General features: G+C 43.9%; 1 protein-coding gene across 1 annotated transcript in view; it reads right to left on the bottom strand.

The window, feature by feature from the left end:
- The window catches only part of PCLO (piccolo presynaptic cytomatrix protein), a 398,487-nt gene that overhangs the window by 303,020 nt on the left and 77,315 nt on the right, over window positions 1-18,152 (bottom strand). Inside the window, exon 4 of the mRNA XM_040343440.1 lies at window positions 549-2,654. Within this exon, the coding sequence (XP_040199374.1) occupies window positions 549-2,654 (2,106 nt within the window). The remainder of the gene's footprint in view (window positions 1-548; window positions 2,655-18,152) is intronic.

The following is an 18,152-nucleotide window of genomic DNA, read 5'->3' as shown; positions in this document are numbered from 1 at the left end:
TAATGTTCCCTAATGGTCCTTTATTGTAATGGATATACTTCCTTGCTAACTAGAAGTTTAAGGAGATCGATAGAGCCAATAATCAGAAAATATGCAATTCCACAAATCTAGCCTGGCTTTCAAATTGATGCACGCATTAGATAATATTCTGTGTTGGAATTTACCTAGATTTGTAAAAGATTTCATTTAGGGATAGGAGAGTCTTAAACGACAAAAAAAAAGCAATGCTCCTTTTTTGCATCAGTAATTGTTATATAATGACATATGTCAGATCAAGAGTAATGTCAGTCAGCTCAACCTTTACTCCCTTTTAGGATATACATGTATGCTACTGTGGTAGTATTACTGGGGCAAAGGCTAGGGGAGTGCTGAATTTTTTTTCTAAGAGTATTATTTTTATTTTAACAGAATATTAGATACACATATATGCAATAAAATGTGTGTATTTTAAAATATATGCCACTAAAGCAGTAGCAATGGCTGCATGTTTATACAGTAGGTACAATTTTGGTGAGGTATTAAAACAGTACAGTAATTAGCCTCCTTACCTTATTCATGTGTGGCATTGGGTTAAATCCACAAAGGTTGCATACAATCTTCTTGCATTCCGTACATGTATTAAAATTAGGAGGGTCCTTAGAACTAATATTTAGTTCTATCTTGCAAAGAGGGCACAATGTTTTTGGCTCTGTCACCTTTTCAGCTTTTTCTGCTTTTATTTCTTTAACAGCAATTTTAGATTCAGGAACGTTTTCGGTTACTTTTTCTTTAATCTTTTCATCTATTTCTTTTACTAAAGAACTAGATTTGGGCTCTTCCACTTTTTTTAAAAGTTCTGGCTTGGTTTCCTGTTTTGCTGGAGTAAGTTTAGGTGATTGTGGATCCACTGCCTCTTTCACTGGTTTCTGTGGAGCAGTCACTTTTGGTAGAGGGGTAGGCTGCTTAGAAGCTGGTCCTTGTGTGCTTTGTGTTTGAGAATTGGGTTGAGATGCTGTGGACATAAAGCTGGAAGCTTGGCTAAATATTGATGCTCCAAAACCAAAGAGTTTTCCAGTTACTGTTCCTTGCGGTGTTGTAGGCTGTACTTTAGGAGTTTCTGTGACACTCCCAAGATTCAGACTAAAACGTCTAGGTTGCTCTTGTGGCTTTTGTGGTTGGGTGGTTGGTTGTGATACTGTTTGAGAAACAACAGGTTTATGTGAAGGACTAGACTTTGGACTATCTGGTCCAACTGGCTGCTGTTTTGGTTGAACCGTAGGTTTGTGTGCAGGAGTGGGTTTAGGGCCAGGAGGTCCAGCAGTTTGTGATGTTTGTGGAACTGTAGGTTTATGGGAAGGGCTTGCTTTTGGGCTGCCTGGTCCCACAGACTGTGATGCTTGTGCAGCAGTAGGTTTAGGTAAGGGGCTAGGCTTTGGGCTTCCAGGCCCAGCAGGCTGTGATGACTGTGGAACCACTGGTTTATGTGAAGGGCTAAATTTTGGGCTTCCAGGACCAGTAGCTTGTGATGACTGTGAAACCACTGGTTTATGTGATGGGCTAGATTTTGGGCTACCCGAAACTGGCCCAGCAGGCTGTGATGACTGTGGAACCACTGGTTTATGTGAAGGGCTAAATTTTGGGCTTCCAGGACCAGCAGCTTGTGATGACTGTGAAACCACTGGTTTATGTGATGGGCTAGATTTTGGGCTATCCGAAACTGAAGTTTGTGATGTTTGGGGAGCCACAGGTTTGTGTGATGGGCTAGATTTTGGGCTTCCTGGCACTGCATTTTGGGATATTTGTGGAGCCACAGCTCTATGCGAGGGGCTAGATTTTGGGCTTCCTGGCACTGCAGGTTGGGATGCTTGTGCAGCCACAGGCTTATGTAAAGGGCTAGATTTTGGGCTTCCAGGCACTGCAAATTGTGATGTCTGTGGAGCCACAGGCTTGTGTGATGGGCTAGGTTTTGGGCTTCCTGGCCCAGTGGACTGTGAGGCTTGTGGGGCAACAGGTTTAGGCAAAGGACTAGGTTTTGAGCTTGCCACAGAAGGCCCTTTTGGAGTTTGCTTGCTGTCAGCTATAGTGGCAATCCTTTTTGGACTTTTTGTAGGATCTTCTTTTACATCTGTAGCTTCAACCTTCTGGGGGATCTCTTGTGCTTTTACATTAGATAAAGAGGATTGTTTTAATTCTTGCGCTGGAATGGATACTGGTGTGTTATTCTTTTGTTTGTTTCTATCTTCTGTGAATTTAGGTCCCATCCCTTGTAATGCAGCAGATAGAGGAGCAGATGTGGAATCAATCTTAGCTAAAGGCTTTTGGGAAGATTCATGGTGTGTTGTCTCAACTGGTAGCCTCTTTTCAGTTCCAGATGGTTTGGTTTTATCCAACACTGCAGTTCCTATTTTATTTTCCCCTGTCTGTTGATTTGACTTAGTTGGTGAGCCAGACACAGATGTCTGCTTGGTTAATAACGGTGGTGCTTTAGGTCCTTGCTTCATTGTTTGGTCTGGCATTGGAACTGCTTCCTTCTTTAAAGGAGGGACAGATGTAGCTGCTGCTGCTGGAATTGCAGGTTTTAGTTTGACTGGAGGTGGCATTGGTGAAGGAACAGCAGTCATATCCATACCAAGAGCTCTTTGCATTTGACAATTCAAACAAAGCCATTCATGTTTCTGTTGAAACAAAAGGAAAAGGCATACATTAATATAAACAAATACCTTACCTTAATATAAAATTCTATAGACAAAATCTGTAGTTATAAAAACAAAATAACAAAACCTATGTAGTGAACCAAACTTAGATATACTAATATGGAATTTATTTTAAAGCTGTTAAAATCAATGGATCATATAGTAAAGCCACACTCATTAAGAAACTGCAATAATAAACTTCATTATAATGAGGATAAAAAAAATTCCATGAACTATAGCCCCACTGATTAGTTTCAGCCAGACATGGCCTTAACCACTTGCTTACTGGGCACTTAAGCCCCCCTCCTGCCCAGACCAATTTTCAGTTTTCAGCGCTGATGCACTTTGAATGACAATTGCGCGGTCATACAACACTGTACCGAAATGAAATTTATATTTTTTTCCCACAAATAGAGCTTTCTTTTGGTGGTATTTGATCAACTCTGCGGTTTTTATTTTTGGTTAAAAAAATTAAAAATACCTAATTTAAAAAAAAAGAATAATATTTTTTTACATTTTGTTATAACATTTTGCAAACAGGTAATTTTTCTCCTTTATTGATGTACGCTGATGAGGCCGCACTGATGGGCTGCACTGATGGGCACTGATGGGCTGCACTGATGGGGAACGATAAGGCGGCACTAGTGGGCACCGATAAGGCGGCACTGGTGGGCACTGATAGGTGTCACTGGTGGGTGGCACTGAAGGGCATTGATAGGTGGTACTGGTGGGCACTGAGAAGTGGCACTAACAGGTAGCATTGATAGGTGACACTAATAGCTGGCAGTGATGGGCACTGATGGGTGGCAGTAATGGGTACTGATGGGTTGCAATAATGGGCACTGATGGGTGGCAATAATGGGCACTGATAGGCAGCACTGCTAGGTGGCACTGATGAGGCACTGATTGGCACCAATGGTGGTGGGCATTGAAAGGTGGCACTTGTGGGAATTGATAGGTGGCACTTGTGGGCATTGATATGTGGCACTGGTGGGCACTGTGGCACTGGCAGGGGGTTTAGATTGGCACATAGAGGCAGATGTGCCTCCAACCTGATCGGGACTGATGTCCCTTGCAACCTAAGCCAGTGATCAGCTTTTTTTCTCCTCACACTGTCGGCGTCAAGAGAGAAAAAAAACGATTACCGAGCTTTGTTTACATCACGCGATCAGCTGTCATTGGCTGACAGCTGATCACGTGGTAAGGGGCCGGGTCCTTACTCGGATCTGTGATCACCCGAGTCTCAGTGACTCGGGTGATCATAGCTCGCATGGTGGAAAGCTCTTGCGGGCACGCTCCCATGATACAGCGGCGGGCATAGCTGCCGACTGTATCACTCGCCCGCCCCCCGGGCGAGTGATACAGCCAATGGCTGCGCTGCTATCAATCCGTCCAACTTAGCCAATCAATGGTCAGGCTGGGAACCGAAGAGGATGACAGGGACGAGTGCAGGACTTTCGAAGGGTAAGGTAAGTAAAACGGGGGCTCGGGGGCGGTGCTGTCGGATGTCTTTTCACCTTCATGCATAAAGGTGAAAAAACATTTACCGTATTTTTCACTCCATAAGACGCACCTGACCATAAGATACACCTAGGTTTTAGCGGAGGAAAACAAGAAAAAAATAATATTCTGAACCAAATGGTGTACTGAAATATTTTATACTATACTACTACTATAGGTGGGTGGTGGACACACAAATACCACCCCCCTATGAAATCAGCTCAGCTACACTATATCTGGTGGTGGTGGACACAGCAACATCCTCCTCTTCCCAGATCAGCTCAGGGTGGCAGGGTAGACACAAACACCCCTTTAGCATCTTCTATCACAACAGCTCATGTGATAGGCAATAGATACCATGCCAGCTCACACCTCCCACCTCCTTATCAACAGCTCACCTCAGGCAGCGGAGGACACTGCCATTACAATCCACAATCTCCTCTGGCTGGCTGGCTGGCTGGTTGGTTGGCTCTCAGCCTCAGATGTACCCAGGAAGCAGATAGAAATGAGGACTGGGGACATACCGTATTTGCCGGTGTATAAGACGACTGGGCGTATAAGACGACCCCCTAATTTTCCAGCCAAAATGTTGGTTTTGGGATATACTCGACGTATAAGACTACCCCCTTCCTACTAGTCATGCCTCGCCTCACGGTGCCACCATTACATGCCAGACTGTGTCACTACATGTCAGACTGTGCCCCATTACATGACAGACTGTGCCCCATTAAATACCAGACTATGCCCCATTACATGCCAGACTGTGCCCCATTACATGCCAGACTATGCCCCATTACATGCCAGACTGTGTCACTACATGCCAGACTGTGCCCCATTACATGCCAGACTGTGCCCCAGTACATGCCAGACTGTGTCCCAGTACATGCCAGACTGTTCCCCATTACATGCCAGACTGTGCCCTTACCTTATCCCAAGACATGCAGAATCGCGGCCGTACAATTTTTCAAAAGCCGCGCCTTCTACGTCTTCTGTTCCGTGATAGGCGGAAACACTCAGCTTCCCAGGAGGCACTGTGTTCAGTGTTCGCCTATCACGGAGGCCCTCTCGTCCGAGGACGAGATGGCCTCCGTGATAGGCAGACACTAAACACAGGACAAGAGGGCCTCAGTGATAGGCGGACACTGAACACAGTGCCTCCTGGGAAGCTGAGTGTTTCCGCCTATCACGGAACAGAAGACATAGTGGGCGCGGCTTTTGAAAAATCGTACGGCCACGATTCTGGGATAAGGTAAGGTTAGGTTACCGGCGTATAAGACGACCCCCGACTTTTAAGAAGATTTTAAGGGGTTAGAAAGTCGTCTTACACGCCGGAAAATACGGTAGTTTACAGCAGCAGCTGCCGGGGGAAGGAGCAGGAAGTCAGACTGGACCAGACCACGGCCCTGGGAGGGGGGGTTTCGGCTGAAAAAAAACCAGCAAGGACTCTCACTGCTTTCGGAATGGTGTCACCTCTGGTGGGTGACACCCGACCTGGGTGTGGAGCGCAACCCCATAGCAATGCTACTGACACCCCCCATGTTTTGACACCCAGGGCAAAACGACTCCCCCCCGCTTCCCCTTGGTATGCCCCTGCCAGGATGCTCCTCACACCCTGTCCTCTCTCCTTCACAGAGAAGTCAAGCACTGGGATTCTGACATGGTGGCGGGCGGTGGGGCAGTGCCTGGTCAGTATTCGCTCCATAAGACACAGGGACATTTCCCTCCATTTTTTTTGGGGGGGGGGGGGAGTGCGTCTTATGGTGTGAAAAATACGGCACCTTTACAACCCCTTTAATCATTTATGGGGAACTGTATTGAATACTTTTGTGAAATCCAGATACACCACATCCACAGGCCTTCCCTTATCTAGATGGCAGCTCACTTCCTCGTGGAAAGTTAACAGACTGGTCTCACAGGAACGACCCTTTGTAAACCCATGCTCATTACTACTAACCATACTGTTTTCATCAGCAAATTCTTGGATATAGTCCCTTATCATCCCCTCCAATAATTGACCTACTATTGATGTTAGGCTGACTGGCCTGTAGTTTCCAAAAAAAAGTCTCTGTCCTTTTTTAAATATTGGTACCACATTGGCTTTTCTTCAATCAGCTGGTACAATTTGACAGTATGCTGTCCACAAAGATTAGGAATAATGGTCTAGCTATGACCTGACTGAGTTTATTGATGACTCTTGGGTGTAAGCCATCTGGTCCTGGTGATATTTTTGTGTTAAGCTTTTCTAGTATTTTCCTGACTCCAGCCTGTTAGCCACAAGGGTACAATCCTGCGGCGTGTTACTAACAATACAGTCATAGTCAGTATGCCACTCATTTTCCTATGTAAAAACTGAGGGGAAGAAAGCATTTAGTACAGTTGCCTTCTTTGTGTCATCCACAACCATTCTCTCTTCATCGTCTTATATGTGGGAAATGTGCTCTGATCCCACTTTTTTACTGTTAATATATAAAAAAAAATCTTGGATTTTTTTTTTACTCTCTTCTGCTATGTGTCTCTCATAGTCTTTTTTAGCCGCTCTGATTGCGTTCTTACACTTCTTATTGCATGCCTTATAGGATTGAAATGCTGACAATGACCCATCCCCTTTATATTTTTCAAATTACATTTTTTTCTCTTTAATAAGACTTTTTACTTTATGGTTTAGTCACCTAGGTTTTAACCTTTGCGCTTCTATATTTATTGCCCATTGGAATGCGTTGTGTGATACCTTTGTTTAATGTGTTCTTAAAGCATTCCCATTTTCTTCTGTGTTCAATGTTTCTAGGATATGGTTCCAATTAATGTCTTGTAGTATTGAACACAGTTCAGAAAAGTTGGCTTGTGGCATTCTTTCTTCCCAACAGAGCTGCATCCTCCCCATTAAGGTGCAGCCCATCCCTACTAAAGAGGCGATAACCAACTGAGAAGTCAGCCCAGTTCTCCAGGAACCTGATTCCCTCCTTCCTACACCAGGAAGGAGGGGTTTGGGTTCAGTGCGCATGTGCCGATGACGTTGGCACATGATGATACAGGGGATATCTCCTAAACCGTGCAGGTTGAGGAGATATCCACAGTAGCTACAGTTAAGCCTTCTTATAGGCTTGCCTGTAGTAAAAAGTGGTTTGTAAGGGTTTACAACTACTTTAAGTTCCCTAAGCTTCTGCTGCCTCTCTGGTGTGGCTCGAGGCACAGGTAGTATTTCTAAGAAAACCACCTTGGAGGTCCTTCTCTTCAACCTATTCCCTAAGTCTCTAAAATATTTTTTTAGGACTTTCCACCTACCCGCACTTTGTTATTGGTGCCAACGTGTACCATGACAGCTGGGTCCACCCCACCCAAGAATCTGTCCATCCAATCCGCGATATTCCGAACCCGAGCACCTGTTCGGTGACCACAGTAACATAACGTTTGGCGACTACGGTCTTTGTGTCCTTCTAATAATTGAATCCCCTACTACCAGTACCTGTCCAACCTTGCCTGTATCCCTATCCCCTCCTTAACGGAGCAGTCATTCCCCTGGCATCTAGGGGAGAGTGGCTGCAGCGGCACTGCCACCCCTGGGCTGATATCCCCAACATCATGCAATTTAACATATTTGTTGGGGTGTACCAACTCAGGATTAGCCTCCCTAGCAATCTTCCCTCTACCCCCAGCTGTCACCCAGCTACCTACCTTTGGCACCTGTGCCTCTATATCTCCACCCTCCTCTACACAGGCCCTGCCAGCACCTGCTGAGTAATGTCCAAGCTCCTTTCCAGGTTGCCGATGCTTTTCAGTATTGCAACCTGATTCTTCAGATCCAGGATCATGGCTTCCAGAGAAACAACTGGCTCACATCTGGTCCTCAAATGACTCTTCAAGGAATACATACATGGAGCGGGATGTGCACTGGGTGGCATAACCATTCCTATTGGACATTTTGTCCACTACTCTAGTGGGGATAATAAGGCTTGCTATTGATACTCTACACCAGTGGTTCTCAACCCTGTCCTCAAGTACCCCCCAACAGACCATGTTTCCTTTATCTTGCACAGGTGCTTTAAAATCTGAGTATTTTGGCCAGCTATTTTATCTAAGAGAAATTCACAAACATGGCCTTTTCTCTTTCAGCAACCCGCGTCACTCTCAGCAACCCACGCACTCACAGCACCCAGTGTCACTCTCGGGCACCCCGCGTCACTCTCAGCACTAGAGGTAGACCGATATGGGTTTTTCTCTGGCCGATACCGATGCCGATATTTAGAAATCACGGCGGCCGATAGCCGATTTATGATGCCGATTTTTTTTGGCCGATATGTTAAACCGATTTTTCAGGCGCTTTTGGGCTAAACAGTAAAGTTAGCCCATATTTATTTTTTTTCAACCAAAAGTTTTCATTACCTGTTTTTGTGTAATATATTATATATATATATATATATATATATATATATATATATATATATATATATATATATATATATATATATATATATATATATAAAATGTAATACACAAAAACAGGTAATGAAAACTTTTGGTCGAAAAAATAAATAAATATGGGCTAACTTTACTGTTTAGTTTTTTTTTTTTTTTATTTGTTAAAGTATATTTTTTCCCAAAAAAATGTGTTTGAAAGACCGCTGTGCAAATACCGTGTAACATTAAATATTGCAGCAATCGCTATTTTATTTCCTAGGGTCTCTGCTAAAAAAAAATATATAATGTTTGGGGGTTCCAAGTAATTTTCTAGCAGAAAATACAGGATTTTTACTTGTAAGCAACAAATGTAAAAAAAGATTTAGCCTTTAAATGGTTAAACTGAGAATTCTCCTACACGGAGTTCAGTTAATTGATAAGTAGCAACATTGTATATCTTTTCTAAAACTTGGCAGGCTGCCCAGGAGAGAGAGAGAGAGAAAGGTCTTCTACGGGAAGCACTTGCATTGACTTGTATTGCAGAAGCTTTTTGCAAGTCGCGGTGCTGAACTTATCAATCGGCTTTTTAAAAGCACAAATCGGCCGATGCCGATTAATTTAAAAACGCCAAATATCGGCCGATATATCGGCCAACCGATATATCGGTCGACCTCTACTCAGCACCATTCGTCACTCTCAGTACCCCACGTCACGCTCAGCACCCCATGACATTCTTAGCACCCTGCGTCATTCTCAGCACACAATATCACTCTCAGCACTCTGTGTCACTCTCAGCACCCTGTGTCACTCTCGGTACTCTAAATTACTACAAATAATTTGTAGTCCGATTTGTCGACCGCAATGTCACAGTCTCGCTATAGGTCGCTGATTTTACTAGTAAAAAGAAAAATCATAAAAATATCCCATAGTTTGTAAACACTATAACTTTTGCACAAACCAATTAATATAAACTAATGCCGCTTACACACGATCGGAATTGCCAACAACAAATGTTTGATGGGAGCTTGTTGTCAGAAATTCAGACCGTGTGTAGGCTCCATCGGACATTAGCTGTCAGAATTTCAGACAACAATTTGAGAGCTGATTCTCAAATTTACGACAACAAGTTTTGTTGTCGGAAATTCCGATCGTGTGTACACAATTCTGATGCACAAAATTCCATGCATGCTCAGAATCGAGCATAAGAGCCGCACTGGCTATTGACCTTCATTTTTCTCGGCTCGTCGTATGTGTTGTATGTCACCGTGTTCTTGACGTTCGGAATTTCCAACAACATTTGTGTGACCGCGTGTATGCAAGACAAGTTTGAGCCAACATCCGTCTGAAAAAAATCCACGGGTTTTGTTGTCGGAATGTTCGATCGCGTGTACGCGGCATTATTGTGATTCTTTTTTACCAAAAATATGTAGCAGAATACATATTGCCCCAAATTGAAGAAGACATTAGATTTTTTTCTTTTTTTTATTGGATGTCTTCTATAGCAAGTCTTTTTTCAAAATAGTCTGCTTTTTTTTTGTTTAACCAAAGAGGGGATCAAATACTACCAAAATAAAGCTCTATTTATGGGGGGAAAAAGGACATCAATTTTATTTTGGTACATCGTTTCATGACCGCACAATTGTCAGTTTAAGTAACGCATTGCCATATGGCAAAAAATGGCCTGGTCGTGAAGGGGGGTAAACCTTGCAGAACTGAAGAACTTAATGAAGGATGCTAAGAGCGAGACATAAATAAGTGTTCTCTATAAGGCTTCATTTCCACTGGCGTTTTTACAGCCACTTTTGTTAGCCTTTTTTACAGCTTAAAAACGCCTGTCCATGTTTATTTTGAGCGTTTTTTAATGTCTGTATTGCTAGAGCCACAGAACGCCCTGGCCCCGCTTTTTTTACAGCTCAAAAACGCATATGCCATTTGCAGCTCAAAAATGCCTATGTGGGCATGATGCCATAGAATAACATGGACAGGCATTTTTAAGCTGTAAAAAACGCTCAGAAAAGTGGCTGTAAAAAACGCCAGTGGAAATGAAGCCTTAATCTCTAAAACTAATAACACCAAAATGACAAACTAGAGATAAAAAAGTCTGGAAAAATGTTGAGTAATAATTAGAAAAAAAAAGAAGACACAGTAAACACTGCTATCACATGAAAGCTTGTATCAGTGATCCACAGAAGCAAACAATTACCAGAATATCTTTAGGATTTGAAACTACAGATTATCTTGTCTGTTTAAACAAAGAGTCAGATGCACTTCCTGTGCTACTGTAGCTTTACTCAGAGCAAGCAAGGCAGGTCACATGGTGTAGGATAGTAGTGAATTACGGTTGCCAGGAGACATAACAAAGGTGCAGATGGCTCACTGCAGTTGACCTCTTTAGCTATGCATATCAATGTATAATTTACTCAAGTGTTAAAAAAGCCTGTTTAATTTAAAGACCCATCAATGCTGCTGCACAGTAAACAACAATGCAAAATACAATTGAACAAATTAAACAACAGTGACAGCATTGCCCAAAATAGCACTTGAAATAAATTCAATTGGTCTTTAAAGGGAATAAAGGAGATCACATGATCATGTATATAGCATGTACTACTACTCCCACCAATATTAATAAAAGCAATAAACAATTATTTTCTCTTTGCATAAACATAAATGTAAAATTACGATTCATGTCTTGAAAGGGCAAATGGGAATACTATATAACCTGCTGTGAGCAAAAAAAAAAAAAGGAAAAAATAAATAAATAAATGCTAGAACTGCAAAGATCAGCAAAAGTGTCAGTCTGAATCTTACTGCAGCCAAACTGACAATTTTCTACAATTCATATCGCAAGCAGTATTACTAAAATATGCATTATATTTGTAACAAAGAAAAGTAAAAATAAGCAGCTTTAGAGATAGAGGGTTTCATGTGATTGACGTACAAAGGGAAAAAGCAGATGAACAACAGTGAAAATATATTCCTATTGTTTAAAGGAAAAAGTATAGTGCACTTTACAGAACTATATATTTTGAGTTTTTAATGTGGTTAATATATTTAATGCAGTGATTTTTTTATTTGACTTTGACATTTTACATGCTTGCCCTTCTATATCTTTGCTATTGTAATAAATACAGAGATTTATAGTGAAGACATTTAAAAAAGCACAAGCACAATTTCCATTACCATGCTTACCATTCCTTCTTAACAGCTGTTGAGATAAGATATCAGCCCCATAGGGAGTGCATAGTTTTCATGGTGTCTGAAGGGCCCTACACATGGGCCGAATATTGGGCGGCACCAGCCGGTTCAGTAGAAACTGCCCAGCATGCAGCCCATGTGCACTGCGGCCAGTCTGTGTTCTGGCAGGGGTTGTCCCCCTGTCAGAACACAATAGCTCCTCCTGAGCTTGGTTGAACAAAAAAACCTAATAGTGTGTACTAGGCTTTAGAACCAGTGGGTCAAATGAAAAAAAAAAAACGATTCCTCTATTTACACATTCAATGTGGAAGGAAGAATCACTCCTCTTGGGCTATTGTATTCTGCCAACAGGCTGCCTTCCCCACTGGCAGAATGCAATGATCAATGTTGCTAGCTTTACCCAAGGGCACCGATCGATTGGGAAAAACCTGAGGGGATGAATGTACACAAGTTGATGGATAGATAAACAGCTGAGACAAATGAATGCAGTCAAACTACCAGTCAATTATGACTAAAGACAGATTTTTTTTTAAGATTCTGAGGAAGTAAAAATATTGTGTTCTCCATATCAGATACACACCCCATAGCCCCTCAACATGTGTAGGTAAGAAAAATCTGGATGACACATATAATCTACACCATTTACAATCATGCCAGCCAGTGCCTCACATACCCTCCCCCTCTGCTCAGACCTGTGAGGAGTAATGCGTTTTGCCAACTTACAGTGGACGAATGACAGTCAATCAGCAATGTAAAGTCTTTTTAGAGCCAGAAACCATGTTGTAACACTTGCATTGCTTTCTTTTTTTCCCAAGCCATCCACTGTAGTGGAAAATGGTCTGTAATCAATAGGAATGAGCCGAACACACCCCGGTTCAGTTCACGGCCGAACATGCGAACAGACCAAAAGCGGACATTCGGACACTGTTAAAGTGTATGGGACCCGAACGTCAAAATCAAAAGTGCAAATCTGAAAGGCTAATATACAAGTTATTGTCCTAAAAAATTGTTTGGGGGCGCGGGTCCTGCCCAAGTGGACATGTATCAATGCAAAAAAAGTTTTAAAAAACTGCAGTTTATGCTTAAAGTGAAAAAATAAAAAGTGAAATATTCCTTTAAATATTGTACCTGGGGGTGTCTATAGTATGCCTGTAAAGTGGCACATGTTCCCGTGTTTAGAACAGTCCCTTCACAAAATGAAATTTCTAAAGGAATAAAAGTAATTTAAAACTGCTTGCGGCTGTAATGTAATGTCCGGTCCCGGCAATATGGATGTAAATTATGAAGAAAAATGGCATTGGTACCCCCCCCCCTCATTACCAGGCCCTTTGGGTCTTGTATGGATATTAATGGGAACCCTGCACCCAAAATTTTAAAAAGAAAAGGCGTGGGGCCCCCTTGCCCTATATACTCGGAACAGCAGTATACAGGCAGTCCAAACAAGACAGGGACTGTAGGTTTGTTCTTAAGTTGAATCTGTTTGTAATTTGTAACAGGTACATTTTGTAAGTGTAGCTCCAGCCAAAAAATCAATTTTTAAGCTTTTTGGATAACATAGGGAAGGGTTATCACCCCTGTAACATTTGTTTTGCTGTCTGTGCCCCTGTTCAGAAGATTTCAGCTCACTTTCTGTCCCAATGACAATTGGATTTTGAAAATTTGGTGTTATTAGGGAAACGATGATTGGTGATAAAGCATCTTTTTCCCATATTAACTCTTACAGGAGAGAATTTCCCTTCCTAGTGGTAGATTTCCTCTCACTTCCTGTTGTCTCCCTCCGTTTGTAAGTCGTTTGTAAGTCGGATGTTTGAAAGTAGGGGACCGCGTGTATATAATATACGGGCCTTAGGCACTGGTTGGGCCTTAGGCACTGGTGGTGGTGAACACAACACTGTAACCCCTCACAGATACTCTAGTTGAGTGCAGGAACGAGCCCTGCTGTGAAATATTACAGCAAAAAAATTAATTACATGCCCCTGTTAAACAGTGGCAGAAAAATTGGGCCTTAGGCGGTGGTGGTGGATGTGGCACAACACTGTAAAGCATCACAGATACTCTTGTTGAGTGCAGGAACGGGCCCTGCTGTGAAATATTAGATCAAAAATTTTAATTACGTGCCCCTATTAAACAGGGGCAGAAAAAGTGGTGCCCTGAAACAAAAATGTTCTTAGAAACAACATGAACATTGAGGAGGAATAGGATAGTCACTCAGCATAACAGGATAGTCACTCAGCATCAGCATAGGCAGTCTTCAAGGGATCTCACATTCATAGAAAAAATTTATTCATTTTTATAAAGGTGAGCCGATCAACTGAGGCTGTAATCAGGCGCACTGTGTGATTGGTTACAAAGCCTCCAGCAGCACTAAATGTGTGTTCAGAAAGAACGCTGGATGCAGGACAGGCCAGTAGCTCAATTGCATTTTGTGCAAACTCTGGCAGGTGATATATCCTCAAGACCCAGTAACCCAGTGGATTTCGGTTGGAAAGGTCTTCAAGTCTGATCTTGCCCCTAAGTATTACCATGTAAATCAGACGCTGGCGATGGTTGCTGGAACTGATCAGACCTTGGGGCTGCTGACTAAAGAATTGTCTGAGCGCATCAGTCAGATGGCCACCTTTTCCACCGGGGTCACGTGTCCCTGTCAGGGTGCGGAGAGGAGGTTGGTGTCATTGTCGCAAACCACCATTCCTGGCTGAAGTTGGTGTGACGTCAACCACCTCTGAGCCTGCCCCTGCAGAGCTGACAGAATATCTGCCCCAGTGTGGCTCCTGTCTCCTAAGCAGACCAACCCCATGGCATCTTTTTGCCTAAGTGCTTGCGTAGCCCCTTGAATGCCTACTGAGCAGCGCTGGTTCCGGGAAAAAATCGGCAGAGGAAGAGGCCATAGAGGAAGAAGAGAGCTGTGGCAGAATCACTACTAGAATTTTGGAGGCGTAGTGGTGGTACAAGCTCCAACAATACTGCACCCTTTCCTGCATCCTTCCCAGCTGCCAGCAGAGTTACTCAGTGCACTGTGAAAGAAAGGTAACGTCCCTGTCCATGCCTGCTGGACCATGAGTCAGCGGTAATATGCACCTTACCGCTGACTGCCCTGTCCAACGAGGCCAAGACATTGCCTTCCACATGCCGGTAGAGAAGCATGAATGGCCTTCTGAGAAAAAAATTGCATTTGGGAACCTGACACTGAGGTACCGCACATTCCACAAATTCACGAAAGGGGGCAGAGTCTACCAGATGAAAAGGCAGCATTTGGAGTGCTATCAATTTAGCCAAACTAGCATTTAGACACTGAGCATGTGGATGGCTAGGACCGAATTTCTTTCGACGTTTTAGCAACTGGGGTAGGGAAGTTTGCCTGCTACAATCGGATTTAGGTGTACCGTTAGCAGATTGCCCGCAGGTGCTTGGGACACCTAATTCTACATTCCTCTCAGTGTACCTCCTCCTCCTCTCTTCTATCAGGCACCCAGGTAGAGTAAGTGACCTCATCATCCCCTCCCTCCTCGTCACTGGAGCAAACTTGGCAGTATGCTGCAGCTGGGGGAACATAACTGCCAGTTGCTTGTCCTTCTTGGGCACCCCCTCTCTCTGGGCTCATGTTTCTGCCTTCATCCACAACATGGGTACAATCAGAGCCTTCAAAACGCTGCACATCCTCCTTCAGCATGTACCCAACACTGTGGTTGAACAGTTCGGGGGACTCCTCAGGGCATGATGGTGGGGCTAGGGAAGGAGTGACTGATTACATTGAGCCGATGGGATAGGCCAATTTGGCAGCTGCATTGCCAGGCAAATTACTCTGAGCCTGGGTGACAGAGGATGAGGAGGATGGCTTTGTTATCCACTCTACCAACTCTTCTGCAAAAACAACTTGATATAATGCTTCCACCACACCACTTGTGTTTCTGTGACTCCGCCACCTTAAGGATTTGTATTCACCACAAGAATGTGCCTTGCATTATCATGCTTGGCATTAGGGATGAGCTTCAAGTTCGAGTCGAACTCATGTTCGACTCGAACATTGCCTGTTCGGCGAACAACGAACAATTTGAGGTGTTCGCGGCAAATTCGAAAAGCCGCGGAACACCCTTTTAAAGACTATGGGAGAAATCTAAAGTACTAATTTTAAAGGCTAATATGCAAGTAATTGTCCTAAAAAGTGTTTGGGGACCTGGGTCCTGCCCCAGGGGACATGTATCAATGCAAAAAAATGTGAATTTATTAATGCTAAAAGTGAAACAATAAAAGTGAAATATTCCTTTAAATTTCGTACCTAGGGGGGGTGTAAAGTAAGCATGTGAAATAACACATGTTTCTAGGACTTAGAACTGTCACTGCACAAAGTGTAATTTCTGGAAAAGTCATTTAAAACCGGACTCGCGGCTATAATGAATTGTCGGCTCCTGGCAATTCAGGGAGGATTCATTCATAAAAAAAAATAAAATAGCGTGGGGGTCTGCCCAAATTTAATTACCAGGCCCTGCAGGTCTGATATTGATATTAAGGGGAACCCCGCCGTCAATTTAAAAAAAATGATGTGGGGTTGCCCCCAAATATCCATTCCAGACCCTTCAGGTCTGGTGTGGATTTTAAGGGGAACTCCACCCTATTTTTTTTTTAAATGGCGTGGAGTTCCCCCAAAAATCCACACCAGACCCTTTACCTGAGCACGTTAACCTTGTCAGCCGCAGAAAAGAGGGGGGGACAGAGTGTGGCCCCCCCTCTCCTGAACCGTACCAGGCCACATGCCCTCAACATAGGGAGGATGTCCCCATGTTGATGGGGACAAGGGCCTCATCCCCACAACCCTTGCACGGTGGTTGTGGGGGTCTGCGGGCGGGGAGCTTATCAGAATCTGGAAGACCCCTTTAACAAAGGGGACCCCCAGATCCTGCCCCCCCCTATGTGAATTGGTAATGGGGTACATTGTACCCCTACCATTTCACGAAGGAAGTGTAAATAGTTGTAAAAAACCCCCACACACACACCGTAGAAAAAAGTCCTTTATTAATAAAAAAAATTAAACATAAATCCAGCGGTGGTAATCCACTCGGTCCCGGCTTGAACACGTATGCCAGGAATGGCCTACAGTCAGATATAGGCTTGGCTAGACTAGAATGCAGTGGATATATGTATGTAGGAGACTGTATATATATTTAATGCACTGCAGATCACCTGCCTGCATGACAGTATATTAGAAAAAGTACACCAGGAACAGCCTGCAGTCAGATCTAGCTGCACTGGATATGCATATATATATATACACACACACACACACACACACACACACGTGTAGCACTACCTCTGGAGGAGCTGCTGGTTTGTTTTGGGTGGCACATTTACCTCGTGGCTCTTCCGAATTCCTAGGAGTGAATGGTGCATATAGCAGTAGAAAAGGAATGTCCGCAACAAGTGTCATTTGCTGTGCTCTTTATTACCCAGCCGGGTAAAAACAATAAAACTTGTGATGAGGAAAATAGAGTTGAAGAAAGAAGGAGAATAGCAAATTCAGGCATAGCAATAGGGAAACAGTCCTGCTCCCTTGTGTAACACTTCTCTGCGCCACTCCTGCTTGAGTGGGAATAGCGTACCTGGACAGGCCTCTCTCACTGACCTGGCAGCCAGAGTATCGCTCGAACCTTTGAGGAAAAGTCTCTGCCACAGACCCTCCTGGAATGGACTTGGATTTGAGGAAAAGTCTCTGCCACAGACCCTCCTGGAATGAACTTCAGGGAGACACCTCTGCCACAGGCCCTCTCTGATTAAAATACGGAGGTGATCCTCCTCGGAAGAATTACGCCTGGATCTCCTTCTCAACGTCGCCCAGGTACCGACTGACAGGTGATTAATCCTTCAGTGTCCGTCTACCTTGATCCCCGGTGGATTGTCGAGACCCTATTGGATTTCCAGCCTCTCATTGGCTCTCCTCAGATGGACTCCCCACCGAACAGCTATACCGCTTGGGATCTTCAAAAGTGGGAACCCAGTCAATCACTGGGTCCCAGACGCTGCTCAAATGTTCCGGACCAATATGGTCCAGGAACCAGGAACACTGTGTGGCATGCACGCCCCGGAAGGCCATAACGCCGGGGCGCCGTGATGTGGTCACCCTAAAGGTGGGTGCCATACTGGAAGAAGAAAACCCAGAACCATTGGTGTCTGCCCCATAAATACCCTCCCCCAGCATGCACAGCGAGGCTCAACCCTCCTGATTGGCTGCTGGGGAAGTGCACCCAAACCTTGACTCCACTGCTGCATCTACTGCACTGGGGTGGGAACAGTGGCGGCTGGTGCTCCATTTTTTTGGGGGGGCGCAAACAATACCACAACCAACCCCCCCCCACCCCCGATCACTCGCCCGCAATAGGGCCTACAGACAGACAG

This window comes from Rana temporaria, chromosome 3, assembly GCF_905171775.1.
Source record: "Rana temporaria chromosome 3, aRanTem1.1, whole genome shotgun sequence".
NCBI lineage: Eukaryota > Metazoa > Chordata > Amphibia > Anura > Ranidae > Rana > Rana temporaria.
Note: the sequence above shows the minus strand (reverse complement) of the source record. Positions and strands in the feature narration are given on the sequence as shown.